General features: G+C 39.8%; 1 protein-coding gene across 1 annotated transcript in view; it reads left to right on the top strand.

Annotated features, from left to right (window-relative positions):
* Positions 1–18,722, top strand: part of CFAP58 (cilia and flagella associated protein 58) — an 84,410-nt gene that overhangs the window by 25,028 nt on the left and 40,660 nt on the right. The window contains exons 9-14 of the mRNA XM_045879212.2: positions 5,812–5,973; positions 6,967–7,113; positions 12,752–12,892; positions 13,662–13,885; positions 16,414–16,525; positions 18,557–18,661. Of these exons, the coding sequence (XP_045735168.2) occupies positions 5,812–5,973; positions 6,967–7,113; positions 12,752–12,892; positions 13,662–13,885; positions 16,414–16,525; positions 18,557–18,661 (891 nt within the window). The remainder of the gene's footprint in view (positions 1–5,811; positions 5,974–6,966; positions 7,114–12,751; positions 12,893–13,661; positions 13,886–16,413; positions 16,526–18,556; positions 18,662–18,722) is intronic.

The following is an 18,722-nucleotide window of genomic DNA, read 5'->3' on the forward strand; positions in this document are numbered from 1 at the left end:
AAGACTCTTCCCATGGAAGTGGTAGGGACAGGGAGAGGGAGTGAATATTTGCAGAACCATAAGATAATCTAGTAGAGTGATTCAGCACTTTTTATCCTCATACTTTCCTCCTCTGCTGGGCTCTAACTTTTACTTAGATTGAGAGGCATCAGGAATGGCATTATAAGTTGCGGTCCACCATATTTACTCAACTTTTGTAGATTCCGGTTAAAACCATTCCTGGTTAATCATTAAATCTGTGGCACGTGTTGCACATTATGCACTTGGCTTATTTTAGAACCCCTCCTTTCTCATTCTAAATATTAAACTTTTGGCCTTTGCCTTTCCAGACATTTTATAAATGTCAAAAACATTCTTTCATAATGAATCCTTACCTCCATGTTCCGTAGCTCTCTGCTTCTTTGCTTATAAGAGTGTCAAGCAAAACTCTCCTAGACAAAGCTTCCATAAAAGGAATAATAATGTGCTTTCAAGGGCTTACAAGTGAGTGAGGAAAACAAAAGTTGATCAAAGAAATATTGTTGACTGAATAGGTACTTCATGATGAAATGAAATTCCTGTTTCTTTGGTTATACAGAGCATCTTTCTTGGACAAATTATAAGCTTTTTGTGTTGTTATAAAATTAGTGTACTAGGTATTACTATTTTCCTGCAAAACAGAATTTGATCCATAGAAAAATCAAATTTATTTTTAAAGTACTAGTATTATTTAACATGACAGACTATTAATCCATTATGATAATCTATTATTTATTAAATGATTAAATTATGATCTGCTAGGTACTAATATGATGGTACAAATACATGTATTTTCTCACTTAAATCCTCATAATAGCCCTCTGAGGTAGATATGATTATATCCTTCATTTTATAATATAATGTAACATGTTATTTATTATTTATTATTTTTTATTTTATTTTATTTTTTTTTAAAGATTTTATTTATTTATTTGACAGAGAGAGAGATAGCGAGAGCAGGAACACAAGCAGGGGGAGTGGGAGAGGGAGAAGCAGGCTTCCCGCCGAGCAGGGAGCCCGACGTGGGACTCGATCCCAGGACCCTGGGACCATGACCTGAGCCGAAGGCAGACGCTTAACGACTGAGCCACCCAGGCACCCTATTTATTATTTTTTAAAAGATTTTATTTATTTATTTGACAGAGCGTGAGACAGTGATTGCATAAGCAGGGGGAGCGGCAGGCAGAGGGAGAGGGAGAAGGAGGCTCCCCACTGAGCAGGGAGCCCCAATGTAATAAGTTATTAAGAACAGAAACATAGAGGCGCCTGGCTGGCTCCGTCAGTAGAGCGTGTGACTCTTGATCTCGGAGTCATGAATTTGAGCTCCATGTTGGGTGGAGAGCTTACTTAAAAAAATAAAATCTTAAAAAACACCCCAGAAACACAGATATGCCTCTCTAAATTTAAGGTAGAGAATAAAATAAGAAAGCAAGAAAAATAGAGAAGACTTAAAATCTCACGTGCCCGGCCACATAGGTTTTTTTGTTTTGTTTTGTTTTGTTTTTTTCCAGAGAGTGAGTTTTTCAGTTTCATTATGTAGGTAAAGGCATTGTCAGCATTCAAACCATTGACATTGAGTCAGATAAACTTATTGGAGGAGTTTATTATACTGATATTTCATCAAATGTAAGTTAAAGGGCGCCAAATGCGGTGACCTACTTTCTTATCCTACCTTAGTCTGTGTGATGTTTTGACTATGCTGCAGATTTCCAGCATGCATTATTGATTTTTATCTCACTCTTACTTCTATTGGCACATTGTTTTAACAGAAAAAGAAAAGTCCCATTATAAAATGGGACTGTACCCTTAGACTGCACTGTAAGCATTTTCTGGGCTAGTCTGAAGTGGGCTTCCAAAGGCTGGGATCTCCAAGTCTCTGGCTGTAACAAAGCTTTTCATATTTGGGTGTGAGTTGGTTTGAGGTATCTAAAGTGTAATCAATTAATTAAGCTCCAGCCCCACAGCTGGCATCCCACATTCTCTGAGATGCCATTTTCAACAGGGGCCATTCTGCTGACTAAAGGTTTTGCTCCCAGTTCACACCCCACACATTTTATGAAGTTTCAGGATTTGACATTGGTTTGAATGATTTCCATCGAAACAAATTGAGTTCTGACACTTAGAACTGAATTGCTTTGTAAATTGTCTTTTCCCTTAGTTTCAATATTTTTTTTTCATTGTCATTTAACTAAAATACCTTTGATCTTCTTGGTATCATGATGAGTCGTTATTACTCCCAGCTTCAAGAATCCAGAAGCAAGTGCCCTGTGATTTCCTGCGCTGTTGTGTGCAGAAAGATGGACCCTGCTAGTTGGATGCTCCCAACAGAAATGCCCTTGGCAGCATCCTTTCTCTGGAGCATTATTCTGTCTGTGCAAAGGATGATTCTTGTTATAACATCTCTCGAAGTGATTGAACAAGCAAATTTTTCCTTTTCTCTGATGTGCTGCTTGATATTCTGAATGCTGATGATGCTGTTCAAAGTATTTTCAATCCATTCATTTCACTGACCCCAAAGAGGATGATCATGTCCATAGAAAGGCTAAAGTTTAGTCTAAGATAGTGCCTTTCCTTTTTTTTTTTTTTTAAATAAAACAAATAACAGATCTAGTAATGGGTATCTTATTTAGGTTTTACATTTATTTCTAACTTATACATTTTAGTTACTGGTGGTGGTACCTTAAAAGAGTGCCTGCTACTCATTTTTAAGGATTCTACAGATATGGATCAAAGAAATGATGGGAAAAGGAAAGGGGTTTCTTTTCATTTCAGACCTATGCACTTACCTTTTCTTCAGACCTCCTTGTCTCAGATTTTCTAATTTTGTTCTTTCTAGACCCTCAACCAATCATCCAAACCATTCCCACAGTCTGTATTTATTCTTACTTTGGGCCACTCTCTTTCCACACAAAGTGGATGATCTCATTTAATAACAATAAAACAGTAAAAGCATGTAAAAATACTTTGTACAAATCTAGTGGCATAAATTTAAAAAATTGGCTGAATAGGTAATTCTCTCGAAAATATGTACATACATCAAGGTTTGACTTACAGAGAAGTAGTAATCATAGGAAGATCAGTAACTAGGGAAACCACTAAAGAAGCTGAGGGAGAATTTGCTTCAACACTCACAGAGGGCCCAATAACTTTAGCACTGAGTTTCTTCAAACTTTTGAGAATCAAATAATTCTCAGGCTATATAACTTCAGAAAAAGTGCTGCTCATGCACTTTGATTTTTTGGGGTAATACCGATTGGCATTCCTGCGCTGATATATATAACCTATGCCTTCTGCAGGGATAATTAGTAAAGACTCCAGGCCTGAGAGAGAGCTTGGGTCTGACATGAGTGATTGAATGGGTGGACAGAAAGGTACTCTGTTCACTTTATGAAACTAGCAGAAACCTTGATATTAAAATAGAACGGGAAAGAAAGTTATAGACTTCGATCACTTGTGAATATGTATGCAGAACCCTAATTGAAATTCTAGCAAACCAAAATCAACAGTACATTAAAAGAATCATCCAGTATGACCAAAGAGGGTTTATCCTGAAACGGCAAGGATAGTTTTCTATTAAGAAACCTATTGCTGGTGCTATGGAAATGTGAAGTGTTACAGCCATTTTGGAAAGCAATCTAGCAATATCTATTAAAGTTGAAAATATATATGTCTTTTGAGCCAGATATTCCACTCCTGGGAATCCATCCCAACAGAAGTGAATGCACAAGTGCATAAGGACACATGTACAAAAATGTTTAGTGCAGCAGGGTTCAGAGTGGCAAAAAAGTGGAAACCAAGCTAATGCCCATCAGAGGTGAAGAGCTGAGTCTATGATGGCTCAGCCACACTGTGGAGTGTTAAACCATCTTTCAACAGAGCGAATTAGAGCTACTCCACATGATCCCAAAGTATTATTGAGTGATTAAAAAGCAAGGTGCATACAAACATCTATAAGAAGATCACACTTTGCTAAAAAATAAAAACAAAACCTAAAGAACAAGACAATTGAAGACAAACAAATCCCCATGTCTCTATGTTTACTTTGAGTAGCTGTGGATGATATTACTTTCTTTGACTGAAATTTCCTTCTTTGTAAAATTAGGGTGATAATGATGCACATCTCAGAGGTTTTTTGTGAAGAGTAAATGAGTTAATACGTATAGAAAGTCTGGTACATAGAATGTGTCTGAGAAATATTAGCTGTTACTATGCTAGAAGACCTGAATAGAATATGTAGAATTCAAAGGAAAATGTGGATGAACACATACTAAATTGTTAACCTGTTTTATGTGTCGGTGAGGGACTAATATGGGTAGAAGAGAGAAGGAAGGTCCAAATAAAAAGAAAAAAATATTTCACACTGATGCATTTATTTAAAATTACGGCACATGGGCATATGTATAAAGAAATAAAATTAAAATACTTCTAAAGGGAAACATTTATTAGTAAGTATATCAAATCAATAGACCCAATAAGAATAGAAACAGTGGTACAAAATAATATATGCTGGAAAGGCATTTACTAACATTTAATCTCATCCCTCCTTATATGTGTCTGAGAAAACTTTGAAAGGTGTTTATTTAAAGATATAAAGGATGAATATATTAAACACCAGCCATCATTACTTCTGATGGGGAAACTTTAGAACAAGGTTTCTTGGAGCGTATTTTCTGGGATATTAATTCCACAGGTGGAAAAAAAGGATTCTGTAGTGCAGGGATTTGGGAACATGCTGCTCACAGGTAGCCCACACTTGAGTCACAATGAATAGGAGCACAGCAAAGGTCTAAGTACTTTGTGACTGTTCGGTTCTAGATACAATGCGTCTTCTTCAGAGGAACCTTCCCTGGCCATGTTACCGCAAGGACGTGCCCGGCCTTCTATTCTCTGTCACGTTGCTCTGTTTATCTCCTTCAGCTGTAAACCATTAATTAAGAGAATGCCGTTGCGATGCAGCAAAACTCTGAAGAATTTTCTCCTTATGTGTTCTAGCTTTTGTCCAGACCATAATTCCATTGATTCCATCAGTCTTCCTTGCAAAAGTTTTTCTTTTTAAGGAATTTTCAAGTCAGTTTGTCCTTAAAAATATCAATTGCTGTGGACACTGCAGCTGAGAGTCATGATTATGTAATTTCAGAGGGATGGATTGCTTGTTGAGAAGTATCGGCTCATGGTGGAATTCTGTGCCTCGGTTTTTCATACTTGCTAAAAACAGGCAGTTATCCTCACATCTCATCTTGCCTAGAATTGTTTTGTACACAACAGAATGCATTTTTATGAAGTCCTTTGAGTTTCCCTGATGGAGTGAGTTGGACATTGGCAAGACAGTGTTTTGATTGCTATCGATGTCCAAAGGCCACTTTTCTTTATCGTGGTTAAACTTCCAAAGCTGTGAGTGTGGCCAAACAGCTAAATTATTTCTTATCTTTCTTAGTGCTCCATGTGAAGGTCTGTTTAAACTTGTGCCTTTGCATTTTGTCTTTTGGTGGGTGGGTGTTCAGGAGAGGTTTTCAGAATTGAAGGAATTTCTTTACTTTTTTTTTCCTCTTGTGCTCCCAAAATAACTGCTAAGCTGTCATGCTTGAGCAGAACTCTAGCATAAATAAAATGTATGTTTGCCTCTAATTAGCTGGGCTGAATTTCTTTGTTGTCCTACAGCGATTATAGCCACAGTGAGATTTTCTGATTGTGAACATTTCTACCAGCTATCCTTATATCAAAACCTCTGTTTGTCCTGAACTGATAACCACAGATTGGCTCTTTAACCATTTTGTAAACTTCTTTCTTCTCCAGGTCCTCATGAACATGGAAGACATAAAAATCCGTGAAATGGAGATTTTTGACTACAGGAAAAAAATTGCTGAATCAGAGACTAAATTAAAACAGCAACAGAACCTGTATGAAGCTGTGAGGTCAGACAGGAATCTGTATAGCAAAAATCTGGTTGAGGCCCAGGTAAAGAATATACTTTTGTTTTTACGTTTTGACTCCTCCCCACTTCTGGGTTTAAAGCAGTTTCTGTGTTCCTAATGGCAGAATTTAGAACAGGGCAAACAAGAAATCTCATGGAATTCACCTGAAAGAGAAGATCAGTGGGGATTTGTGCTGAACTATCAGGTTGTTTGAAGTGGAAATGACACAACTTGATGGGATGTGAAGATCAGGGTCCTGCTTTTAATTATTATGTAGAATTGCCATTCTCCTGTTTCTAATTTTTAAAACTGCTAATAGCTACCATGACTCAGAGGGGAGCAGCATGCAGATCTTTCCTTTGTGATCTTTTAGTTATAATGTTTGTTGTGGGGCCAATTCCTCCCTTGTAAAACGAGGAATAAAGCGTGTGTGTTGTATATGTGTGTTTGTTGTGTGTGTCTTGTGTGTGTTTGTTGCGTGTGTTTGTTGTGTATGTGTTGTGTGTCGTATGTGTTGTATGTATATGTTGTGTATGTTGTATGTGTATCGTGCACTGTGTGTTTGTTGTATGTGTTGCATGTGTCACATATGGTGTGTCTTGTGTGTGTTTGTTGTGTATGTGTGTCCTATGTGTTGTATGTATATGTCGTGTATGTTGTACATGTGCTCTGTGTGCTGTTATGCACGTCACATGTGTTGCACGTGTTGTGTGTGTTGTGTGTTGTATGTATGCGTTGTGTGTTTTGTATGTGTGTTGTATTTGTTGTATGTGTGTTGTGTGTGTTGTGTGTGTGTGGCATAGTCATTATGCATAGTTTGTGTATAACTCATGAGAATATTTTGAGAGTTAAGGCTATAAAGTATTTGGAGGTTGATGGGCACAAGAGCCAAAGGAATAGCCCAGTGGTAATTGTTCAGGAGACCATTGTTCTGAGAGAACCTCCCTTAAAAGCTCTTGAATATGTATTGAACTCCTATACAGATGATGATGTCTATTTAATTCGCTTTCAAACATTTCTCCTTTCATTTTATTAGGATGAAATAACAGAAATGAAGAGAAAATTAAAGATTATGACCCATCAGGTAGATCAGCTGAAAGAAGAAATCTCAGCCAAAGAGTCAGCACTTGTGAAGCTACATCTGGAACAGCAGCGGATAGAGAAGGAGAAGGAAACTTTGAAGGTACAGAACTTATAATAAAAGCAATGGAGCAGTAATCTGTTTGCCCCCCTTGAGGCAGGCTCCATGCTCACTGAAGGAACAAGGGGCAGGGAGAACAACCGAGGAACCAGGAGGATGAGCTCTAACCCCTCCAGGTCAGGTCAGACTTCCTTTTGGGCAGGGCTCCCAGGTAGAAGGGGGGAGGAGGCCAGTGGAGATGCATAAGCACCTAGTTCACCAATTGCTGTCATCACATCAGCAGAAGAGAATCTAGCAGGTCATTAGTGACCAAGAAGTCCTGGGGCTTGCAGGCTTGCCACAGTCCCTTTGCATTTACAACCTGAGTCCAACACCCACACCCAACCCTCCCACACTCCTCCCTGGGCCTTCCATAAGGTGGTGCTGGCAAGACCTTTTGTCTCTCTTCTCCTGATAGGTGTTTGCTTTATGTGCACCTGACTTTTCTGCCTGCACTATCCTTAGCCACTCCTCCAGGGAATCACCTCTGTCTTCATATATTACTAAGACATATCCTTTTAAATCTACTAACTTGGAACATCATATGTCTACTAATATAATATAAAGACTTTTTCCAAGAATACATACCAAATAATTATACCATTTCAAATCCTCAAACAAAATATATTTTATTATGCACATTCACGAAACCTAATGTATTTTTCTTTTCCTACCCAATCCAATAGATTTCCCTTCTAATCCATTTGACCAAGGAATTAAAAAGGAACTAAGAGTATGAAAGTATCACTTTCATTTTGAAAATGTATATGCAGAATACTCATGGATGTTTATGAGCCACATGGAGGAACTCTATAGCAAATGAGAGACGGGGTGTCTTGGTTTCTGCACATAGTAGTTTTCAAAGATAGTTCCTATCTTGAAAATGTGTAGCTGGTGTTGGACAGCTTCAATGCCAAATTTCCTTGATTCCAAGGTGCCGTAGATTGAAATATGCACTCTCAATTTCATAATAGGTTTTGTCAACTTAATGATAGGTCTTCATGGAAATAAAACTACTGCATGAAATCAAGGCACATTTGGTTTGAGAAAGATTAAAATATAACAAAAGTGCCTTTACAGAAAGGATATGATAATTGATATTTACCTGAGACTTTCATCTCCCCATTCTAGCTTGTGATAAAAAAGGAATAAAAAATTCTGCATTAAAATTCATTTCCACATAAAGAAATATAAATATATATTTTTTAAATTGGAAAATATCCTGCATCTTTGCCCCTGTTTTCCTTGTTCAAAAGAATAATTTTGTAGATGGTAGCTTGTTCTACCCTGGAGCCTGTAGTGGGATGGTTTTATTTATCATTGAGTGAATCAGAAGAATCTTATTATAAACATTGCTTCACCATGGGCCTCATGGACCCATGTTAACAAGGCTTCAGTGTAACTCTATTTGGTACATCATCTCTTTCTTTTTATAGGATGACATCGATCCTCATCTCTTACTTTTCCAACTAGTGTTCTTTTCAAAAGATTATTACCCCATAATGGGGTCCAAGGTGGAACTAACTGCCTTCTACAAAATGCTGCTTTAGGAAAAGCAGTGTCCTAGGCAAAAGATCAATTATTCCTAATTTCCTAGAGTTTGACTTTGGTTAATATTTGTTTCAATTATGCCTTCCATCATCATACATATATAGCTCCAAAGAAGCATCATAATAAAAGGATATAAAGGCCTAAGGGCTCTGTTTTTGGTCCTGGACCAGCAGAGCTGGTAGCGGGTGAACATGGAAGATCAGTATAAAGGGCTTCTGCCCTAGAGAGTCTGCTCTAAGTGGGGAATCCTAGGTCTGGAGAGCTTGGGGCCATTGACTACAGAAAGATGATTGCTTTGGACTTATTGTGAAACCAAGATGACTTTTTTCCCCCAGCATTTTCCATTGAGGGAAGAATGAGGAACAGAAAAAGGATGCCTGCTTGATTTATTATTTGAAGTTATCCAAGGGTGACTTGCAATTGTGCTTCGATTGGATAATTTTGGCCTATCATGAAGCCTGTTTGACATTCTTTAGAAAAATATGACAGCTCAAATGTTGAGTTTCAGCCTCTTGGCTTTTTTAGCCTCATATTTGAATCATGATTCACACAGGTCTCTGGGTTTCATGCATCTGAAGTTTGCAAACCAAAACCCTGGAGGGAAGGGCAGATTTTCTAGTAACCATGCTCCAAGAGACATTTAGCTTATTATTGTTGTGTTCTACAGAGCTCTGTGGGCACATAATCCCTCCTGGAAGGGCAAGTCCCCTCCTGTGTGGTAGACCATGGGACACCTTTTGACAGGACAGCCCAATTTACTACTTCTCCAAGATGACGAACAGTTGTCCATAATAGATCATCCTCATTCATCCCCCTCAAAAGAAATGTCTTGCTCCTTCCATGTTTCTTTTCCTTTCTCAGTTGCTACCGGGCCCTATTGACTTCTCAGTATTCTAGACATCGTCAGCACATTATGGTTATGACAGAATGTCAATAGTCCTCTTAGCTATTGCAGCATGTACATTCATCGGCCCATTCTGTCCCAGTCTTGTTTCATCAGTGCTGATGGAGCCGTCTCATTTGGAATGTCCTAACAAGCCCCTAATTCTGCCTCATCACCTCCAAATCATCCCACATCATTGTAACAGCACTTTGCTTCCTGGTGAATAATTCAGCAGCAGATTCTCTCTGTCCAGAGCCCAGCATCACATTAGCGACTGGCTTCAGGGCACCTTATCCTTTTACTGGGATGACCTGGATGGGAGCTGCCACAGAGAGAGAAGGAAAGCCCATTTATTCTCATGGCTGGAAAACTTTAGGTGGTCCTATTCGTCTTAGATGTAAACAGATGGTTTCTGTGACACCCAGTGAATGTCGGGATCATGTACGAACGGGTGAAACACCTGCGCGTATGGTTCTTGAGAGATAGGATGTATACCTGCAGCCAAATTGGATGATATATATTCTGTAACACCTATCACAAAATTAATTGTGGAGGCAGTGACTAAAGTGTGTGTCCTGTGAGTGTATTACAACTTCATACCACCGGTAACGCTTTGAGAGATAAGGATACCTCAGGTCCCACCTAGAACATTGCTTGATGGGCTTTTGGGAGCACAGGAGTTACCATCTCTCCTGGGTGAGACAGCTCAGATTTATAGCTGTTAAATGCATTAGACTCAAGGTATTTTGTTGATGTTAACATTTGCTGCCATAGTCTAATGCCTAAGATGTCTAAACATCTTGTTTACAGCCCATAAATTTATGACATAAGGAGACCACTCAGAATTTTGATATATTATGAAAAATCCACATACACACAGCAATGCCAAACGCGTGAATGGTTTTACATTTCAGACAGATACTTTTACACACCGTTGATTGCATTTTAATATAACAGGGGTTTCATTTTGTTCTGCTGATGGATTCTGATCAGCACTTGGCACTTAGGAACAAGGAAGTGAATGTTGCACATCTGGGAAAATAAAAGTTTTATTAAAGAAAATGTGAACCACACAGGTATTTTATGGCTGTCTTCACTGTCACCTTAACTGATGATAGAAATAGAAAGGCTGGTTCTTTGCTCTCTTTCTGAACCGGCAATCCCCCAAAGTGGTAAATACTAGACCAGATCTTTTCTCACTAAGTCTTTCCTTTTGCTTATCCCTAAACCAAAACATATTTCATGAGTGAACTAACCAAATGTCATTAAAGAACCCTTTGGTTTCACGGTAGCCAGATGCATTTAGTCTGTGGCAGTACACGTCTATTACTAGGTGTGCAGTATCTTCTACTGTTTGGATAAACTTGAGGTATGGAATTAATGGCTCTTGGTCTTCATAAGTCCAACCCAACTCAAGTTGGGTTGGGTCACAGGCACTTGCAAATATGAGGTTTTCTATCATCTCGGTCAACTTTCTGGGTGGGTGGGTGGGGGGTCCCAATACTTCCTTGAAGGAAACATGTATTACTTTTTTACTGTCACTTGCTAACCTGCAAGCCATTGAAAAAGTTGGAGCCTTAATACCATCTTGTCATCTCCCTTGTGTTTCCAGGTGTGGGTGAAATCAGAGCTCTCCTCTCATTTGTTTCTTTTTCTGCTGACCTGGTCTGTGATAAAAACCTGTCCTTCCCATGTGGGCATGGAACCTCTCAAAGACACGCTCTTCTTTCCTTTAATGTGAATACCTCTAAGGCTCCTCATTGCATACTCTGTACAGTGTGTGGCACATAAACCTTTCCCAGTCTGGCTCAGTTTTAGCTCCTGCTATTCCCTAGCCCACACTCTAAGAATCCAGCCACACTGGATGCTAGGCTATGTGGTGCACATACTTCACGGTTTGCACGCTTGACTGTCTCATGCCTTACCCCAACACGAGCCTCTGCTCTTAGGAAATATCTGTCAGTTGCCAAGGCTCTCGCTGGTTCTTCCCTCTAACCCTCAGGCAGGCAGGAATTAGAAACTCATCCCTGGGTACTCCCTTGGCCTTTTTCCCACAGTAGATAGCATGTCCACACTGTGATGTGGTTGGTTATATTTGTCATTTCTAGTGGACGATGAGTCTTTCAAGTCTTACTTTTTTGTATTTCACCTGGAACAATTGGGTGGTAACAACAGCAGGGGCACAGGCTTTGGAATCAAAAGATCTGGGTTGCCATCTAAAGTCTGTTCCTTACTAGCTGTGTGACCTTGGGCAAACGAATTTGCTGTTCCTTGTCTCCTACACATTGAATTTGTAAAACGGGGATGAGAGTAGCTCTGCAAAAGTCCTCGTATCATGCCTGAGATACTGTAGGTCACAAATATACTTGTGGAATTGGAGGGAATGTGTCCTTCAATGAGAGGTATTTTCCTTCTGAAACTGACCAGTCCATGGCACCGTGTCTTTACAATTTCCATGTAACCTCAAGAGCCTCAAGATCTGAGCTCTCCCAGGAAGCTTCCCTGACAACCATAGTCCTCTGACCTCCTGTAACATCAATTCTCTGTCCGTGTGCTAATAAAGATACTGAAAAATCACTGTCTGGCCTTGTTAATAGTCACATAATACTTGTATATCTTATCTTCTCATCTAGAGTGGAAGCATCTGAGGAATAGGATCTATATATCTTTTTATACCACGACATCTCTTCTGTTCCATCGAGACATTTTGTAAGATAGACACTGGGTTGTTATCTTTGTTAATTTAATTTTTGCTTGCAACAGGCTTTATCTTTGTAGTTGATGTGCTGGTGGTATTAGGACCATTACAGGAGCTGGTGCACACAAAGGCCCTCCCCCGTCCTCACCCCTACATCCTCCTCTGCACTATTCTTTGTGAATTCTCACCTTGTTTAGCTGGTAAGAGAAGAGCTGCTGAATACCAATGAAGCCTCTGCTACATGTACATAGAAAAATGATGGAAATCCCACAAGGGCACAACTCATAGAATAAACATGACCACCGTAATGTGCACTGCTGTTTCTTTATAGGCCTGTGCGTGTGCATGTGTGTGTGTGTGAGAAGCTTGTTTTGCTTGATCAAACCATGTTAAACGAAACATCAGAGGAAAGTATAAGAAGAACAACTGTGCATCTAAATCTGGGCCCTGCAGTCCAGGTTTGTACTGCCACAGAGTGAAATCTCTCTGTGTCTTTCATTCTTTGTCAGGCTGAGCTGCAGAAGCTAAGACAACAAGCTCTGGAGACCAAACACTTCATTGAAAAGCAGGAAGTGGAAGAGAGAAAACTCCTGCGAATCATTGCTGAGGCTGATGGGGAGAGGCTGAGACAGAAGAAGGAATTAGACCAGGTAGGAACATCTCCTCACCAGACCTGCAGACCTCATCAGCAGACACAACTGTTTGATTCAACTTTTCACAAATCCTCCTTCTTCTCTAAGCTCTTGCATTCAATCTATTGGAAGAACAGCAGTAGAAGCCCATCTTCTGTTGATTACTTATGAAATATTCATTCATTATTCAAGTCATATTTATAAGCACTCACTATCCTCTAGGTACTGGGGCTACCCTGGCCAATGGGAAAATAAGGCCCCTGTTCTCAGGGAGCTTACATTCTAGTATAATATAATTGCTCACATGTAATTGCAATGAATAATTACATAATTCTGGAGTTAGAAACTCAAATGCTAATTAGGGAGTTAGAAACTTAAATGCTTTCAGAGATCTGGCAAGTTGAAAAAAAGAGAAATTGGCCAGTGTGAGACAGTAAGGAGTGGTGGAAACTGGCAAGAGCTAGCCTACCATAAAGTCATTCAAAATTTAACATTTATAAAATAATGGGTTGGGAAAAAAATCAAACACCCACAGCAAAGAAATATAGGATGATGATGATGATGATGATGATGGATGATTTGTTGTACTCTTTCTCTTTCTGATGGGACTGCAAACACATGGGATGAGCTGTGTTGACTGTCTAGTAGGATCTTTCTAGTGCCCTGCCCACTGGATGCCTAGTACACATGGACATTTGAGAGATCTTTGACAGGATGAAAGAGGCTGCCATAATGAAAATGAGACTTTCTGTTTCCCAGATGGCCATGCCTTTCCCTCTCTTTCTAGGTCATCAGCGAGAGAGATATCCTCGGGTCTCAGCTTGTCCGGCGCAATGATGAGTTGGCTTTGCTCTACGAGAAGATCAAGATCCAACAGTCTGTGCTGAATAAAGGCGAGATCCAGTACAACCAGAGGATGGAGGACATGAGAATTCTCAAACTTGAGATTAAGAAACTTCGCAGAGAAAAGGGGATTCTTGCCAGGAGTGTGGCTAATGTTGATGAACTCAGGTAATAGGAGCCCCTTCAGATGTGAGGGCCCCACGGTCTGGGGGGAGCTCCTGAAATGGCCTTATATTCATTGCTTGTTGGTTGTGGAAGTTCTTTATCAAGCTGTATAAATTAATTTTTATATGATGGAATTATGAGCAAATAATGAGAACAATTTTCCATAATTCAGAATCTACATTGTGCCTATTCTATGTCACCAAAAAAGTGAATTAGTTTCCTCTCAAGGGAATATAAGTGAGTGCAGAAAGATTTTTTAGAAACTTATTCTGGCTTTCAAAACAGAAATTTCAAGACAAATCACAGACACAAGCTAGTTATAATTCAGAAAACCATCTCCCCCAATGAGCTTTTTAGAATTTAAGAAGGTAGCAATGCTGCAAGTGATCGAGCAGCAATATTTAAATTTAATCCTGGTAACATTTGCACATCTTTTTCTTGGAATTATATACAGAATGAAAAGAAGGGAAAAAATTTAATTTTATCACTATTTGAAAACTCTGTTTCCTTAGAAGGTGGCCAAATTTTATATCTCACTCTTGATTTATCTTCTGCAGCTTTCACTTTAGCTTTAGTGGGCCTTCTTCTGGCTTTAAATCTTGCATTATACAAGATCTACTTCCCCTTTGGGAAAACATCACCATGTTTTATATAGGCAATTGCAGGAAACCAAATAACCGGCCTGGTGTTGTCTCCGTAGCTGTCCTTATTCCCCGCGGACATGTAGATGAACAGTATCCTTGACCACCTTGGGACAAGGACATGGTCTGCATCTGCTTCTTAACCAACTGAGCCACCCAGGCGCCCTGCATCTGCTTCTTAAATGAATTGAATTAGAGGATAGTTTTGATATTTAGATGCAGTGAATATATTCAGGAATATCAAGGGAAGTTGCCACTATCAAGGATGGATCAATACTTATTTTTTTTAGAGTTGCTTGTATTTCAGATGATGAAAGTAGTACAAACTCACTGTAGAAAATGTGGAGAATGCAGAAAAATATAAATAAGGGATTAAAAAAGTCACACATAAGTTTAGTATCCAGAGATACCACCACTGACATTTCAAAGACAAATAGATTCATTCTAAGTGGCTATTGAATGATCTTGAAGATCATCACTAAACTTGCCAGCCATGAGTTATTTTTATTATAGACACAAAAGGCGAAATTCTACCCATTCCTAGTCAGTATCGCTGGTTTGTGGATAATAGATTTTATTTTTCTCTTCAATGGGAAGACAACTTACTAAAGATATTGGAGGCAAGCTGGCATGAATTCCAATCTCTGCCTTGGCATCCACACGCTGTGTGACCTTGGGCAAATGACTTAACTTCTCTGAGCCTTAGACTTGTAGTTAAACACGAAAACAAACACAATGTGCCTAGCACAGAGTCCAGAACAAAATAAACTGTCAATAACAGAGGCTAATACTCCCTCCCGCCCTCCTATTCTGACAACACTCTAGAAAATCCAAGTGTTAAAAATATGCTTTTAATTCTAAGCAGCTTGTGCTGAGCTCCCTGTTGAGTGAACATCATGCAGTTAATTCTAATGGTTTGTCTTGCTAATGAGGGGAAGTTGTATTATTGGTTTAAATGAAGCAATTAAGTAAAAGAGATGGCTTGGTATTAGTAATCTGCACACCCACAGCAGACGAGGACAGATAATAATATCTTGCCCATGTCAATGTGAGCGTTTGCCTCTTCTCCACCCCCCAACAAAGCGCCTTGTTCCATAGGGTGGCAGCCCGCTCCCAGGGTCCTGTGAATGGCTGTAGGGCAGTGCCCGTTAACTAGATAGTTAACTAGTTAACTGCAATCCTGCAGACTGGAGTAGTAGGTTGGAGCCAGAACTAGGTCTTCAGGACTTTTGCAGCCATCTGGGTAGTTAGTTGTGGAACATCAAATAAAATATCACTTTTAACTGGGGCTTTCTCCATCCTGGCTGCACGTTAGAATTACCAGGAGGACTTTACAACCGATGAAACCCAAGTAACATGCTTGACCAATTAAGGCGGAATCCCTGCGGGGATTGGTCCAGGCAAAGTGGGTTGCCAGCTCCCCAGGTGACTGCAATGCACGGTCAGGGTGAAATGCACTGCCCTAACTGGTGTCAGGTTACCACCGGAGCCTCGGTGTCCTCCAGTCCTACAGTCAGGTGCCATATTTTGTGGTGGAACATAAAAGATAGATTGTTCTTTAGATAGAGATATTTAGAAGCATCGAAGAGTATATTGAAATTCTCATAATTCACTTCCTCCCTGTTCTTTCCATATACTTGTCAACTCCTTGGGTGTTCAGAATCATGATTCTGAAGCTCTGGTACTTTCATTAAAGCTAACGCTAAAGTTGGCGCTCTGCAAGGATTCATAACATCTGTGTCTGGCCCAGGTTGGAGGCTGGTCTGTGTTCACAGAAGTCTCCCTAATGCCAACTTTTTATGTAAGATGTAGTGGGTCCATAACCACATAAAGACATGATTTTCAAATGGGTGGAGAATTTCTTAGCAAAGGAAAGTTTGTCTTATTCAGGCAGGAGCTTTTCCACATGCAAAGGGAATTCTTGAAGGAGAGGACACGATGTCGAGCCCTGGAGGAGGAGTTGGAGAACCCCATGAACGTGCACAGATGGAGGAAGCTTGAGGTAACACCTGGCAGAGCCTTGCTCTCCTCCGCAGATCTCTTCTCCTACCCTGCATGATCTCCTACCTAAAGCACAGGAAAAAGCTCGGTTTTATTTAATGCTATGCAAATTGTCACCTAAAATGTAAGTCTGGATCAAATGTAAATTGGGTTGTTCCCAAACCAGATGGTTTACTTGGGTTTTGTTTAAAAAGTCTTGGACAAAATCCCTTCTGTTTAAAGAAGACCCAGGGTGAGTTGTGAGCTGGCCTCACCAATGGACATTTTTCCTGTTAGGTAGTTTTTGGTCAACCAGTTATCCTAATGCTGCCTGTCTCGGATTGTTGATTGCCTTCAGCCACATTGGCCACCGGCATTTATAGCTCCTTTCAGCTGGTCTCTGCATTCTTCACTTTGGCTCAGGAAACAAGGCTCTTGTCAACTAGCTGTTTTTTCGAAGGACTACTAGCATTGTGTTAGCCAAACCCTTTCTCTTAGGATCTGGGGACACAGCCAACGTCTCACTGGTAGGTGATGGATAACAACTCTCATACTTTATTTTATGACTTCCTGATGGATGTTACCACCAGCCCTGCAGATAACAGTTAGAGACAAGCCCTGTTTAGTCAAGGAAAAGACAGCCATCTCTCAGAGTTGTGACCAGCCATGTGGGTGCCAGGAGGGGCTTCGACTACACCAACAATTAGGGTTTGGGGAGGATAAAGTTATATGACATAGAAGGAGCCATCAGCCAAATTAGTGTTTGATTTTCATTTCTATTTTTTCCTTTTAATGAAGAAAGCATTAAGGATAATGCATTATAAATTGTTATGTAAACATGAGACCTGAATTTTAACAGCGTCCAGTCTTGCCAGATGAATGTATGCCAGATCTAGTCCCAGTATGTGGGTATCAGTTGGCACTGCTTAGTATTTCTTAAGCAAAGTCAAAGTCAGTGGAATGTTTTCTCGCCCCCCTCATTTATTCCTCTTAAATGCCAAGAGTGGTGTCATTTACTAAACTAACAATAATATGGATGTGTCTGGGGAAGTAGAGCTGAAGACTTAAAATTCATTTACTGTCGCATTAGTTTATTCCATGTGTTTTCAAGCAGATCTTTAAAGTTTCCAATTCTGTGTCAATTTCTATTTAAAAATTAGAAAATATTGGGGAAGCAGATGAAAATATTTAGCTGCTAGATTAATTCAAAATGTCAGTACAGTTGAAAGCAGAACTTTGGCTCAATGTTGAGAGGACAGATTATCAATTTATAACTAGCATTTGTTTGAATTGTATACAGATAGTTATTGAAGGTGCCTCAAAGCTTTACGGATTGATAACCCCATTTGAGAGCTAAATGCCATGGTCGTGTTTTGCTGCCAGTCCACATCCTAGAAACCTTCCCCATCATAGGCTATAATGAATCTTCTTGTTGGCAATTACCAAAGGAGAATCCTGAGTTTGAATAAATTAGGGAAGCCTGTCTCATTCATTTGGAAACAGAAGGCATAGGAGGAAAAGCCTCAGAGCATAGTAATGAAGAAGGGCAGGCTTTAAAGCCAGGCATATCTGGGCTTGAATCCAGCTCTGACCCTTACCAGTGTGGGTGGACGACTTAATCCTCTGAGCCTCAGTTGCCTTCTCCGTAAAAGGGGAAGACCAACACTTTGTCTTAGGACTGTCGTGGGCCTAAAATTTGATATTGTATGAAAAACACTTAGCATGGTGTCAGGATGGTGGCAAAGAATAAGGTATAATGCAAGTAGCTATCATTATTGTTATTATTAGTGTTATCCTTGTTCCCCCCGGTGGAATAAACATACTCGTTTTCCACTTATTGGCTAACTAGAGCCAATAGATAAGACATTAGCCAAACTTCAGTCTTGTTTGATGGCCATTGCAATCTGTTATGCTTTTTTTGGCTTTAATTCTCTCTGTATGGGGTCTGCAGGTTTACAATACATCTTAATACGACAATAATTATTTTACACAGAGACTTTGGGGCTTGGAACTGATGATATCTCAGTTGCTTTATTTTGTTCCCTTTGAACAGGCCAGTGACCCCAGTACCTTTGAGCTGATACAGAAGATTCACACCCTGCAGAAACGTCTCATCGGCAAGACGGAAGAGGTGGTTGAGAAAGAGCTGCTCTTGCAGGTAGCATTTTCCTTTTCTGGACTCACTGAGCTGAGTCACCACCTCTAGGACTGCCCTTAGA

This window comes from Mirounga angustirostris, unplaced genomic scaffold (assembly GCF_029215605.1).
Source record: "Mirounga angustirostris isolate CCGP_5_RB_7025 unplaced genomic scaffold, mMirAng1.0.hap1 SCAF_6, whole genome shotgun sequence".
Taxonomy (NCBI): domain Eukaryota; kingdom Metazoa; phylum Chordata; class Mammalia; order Carnivora; family Phocidae; genus Mirounga; species Mirounga angustirostris.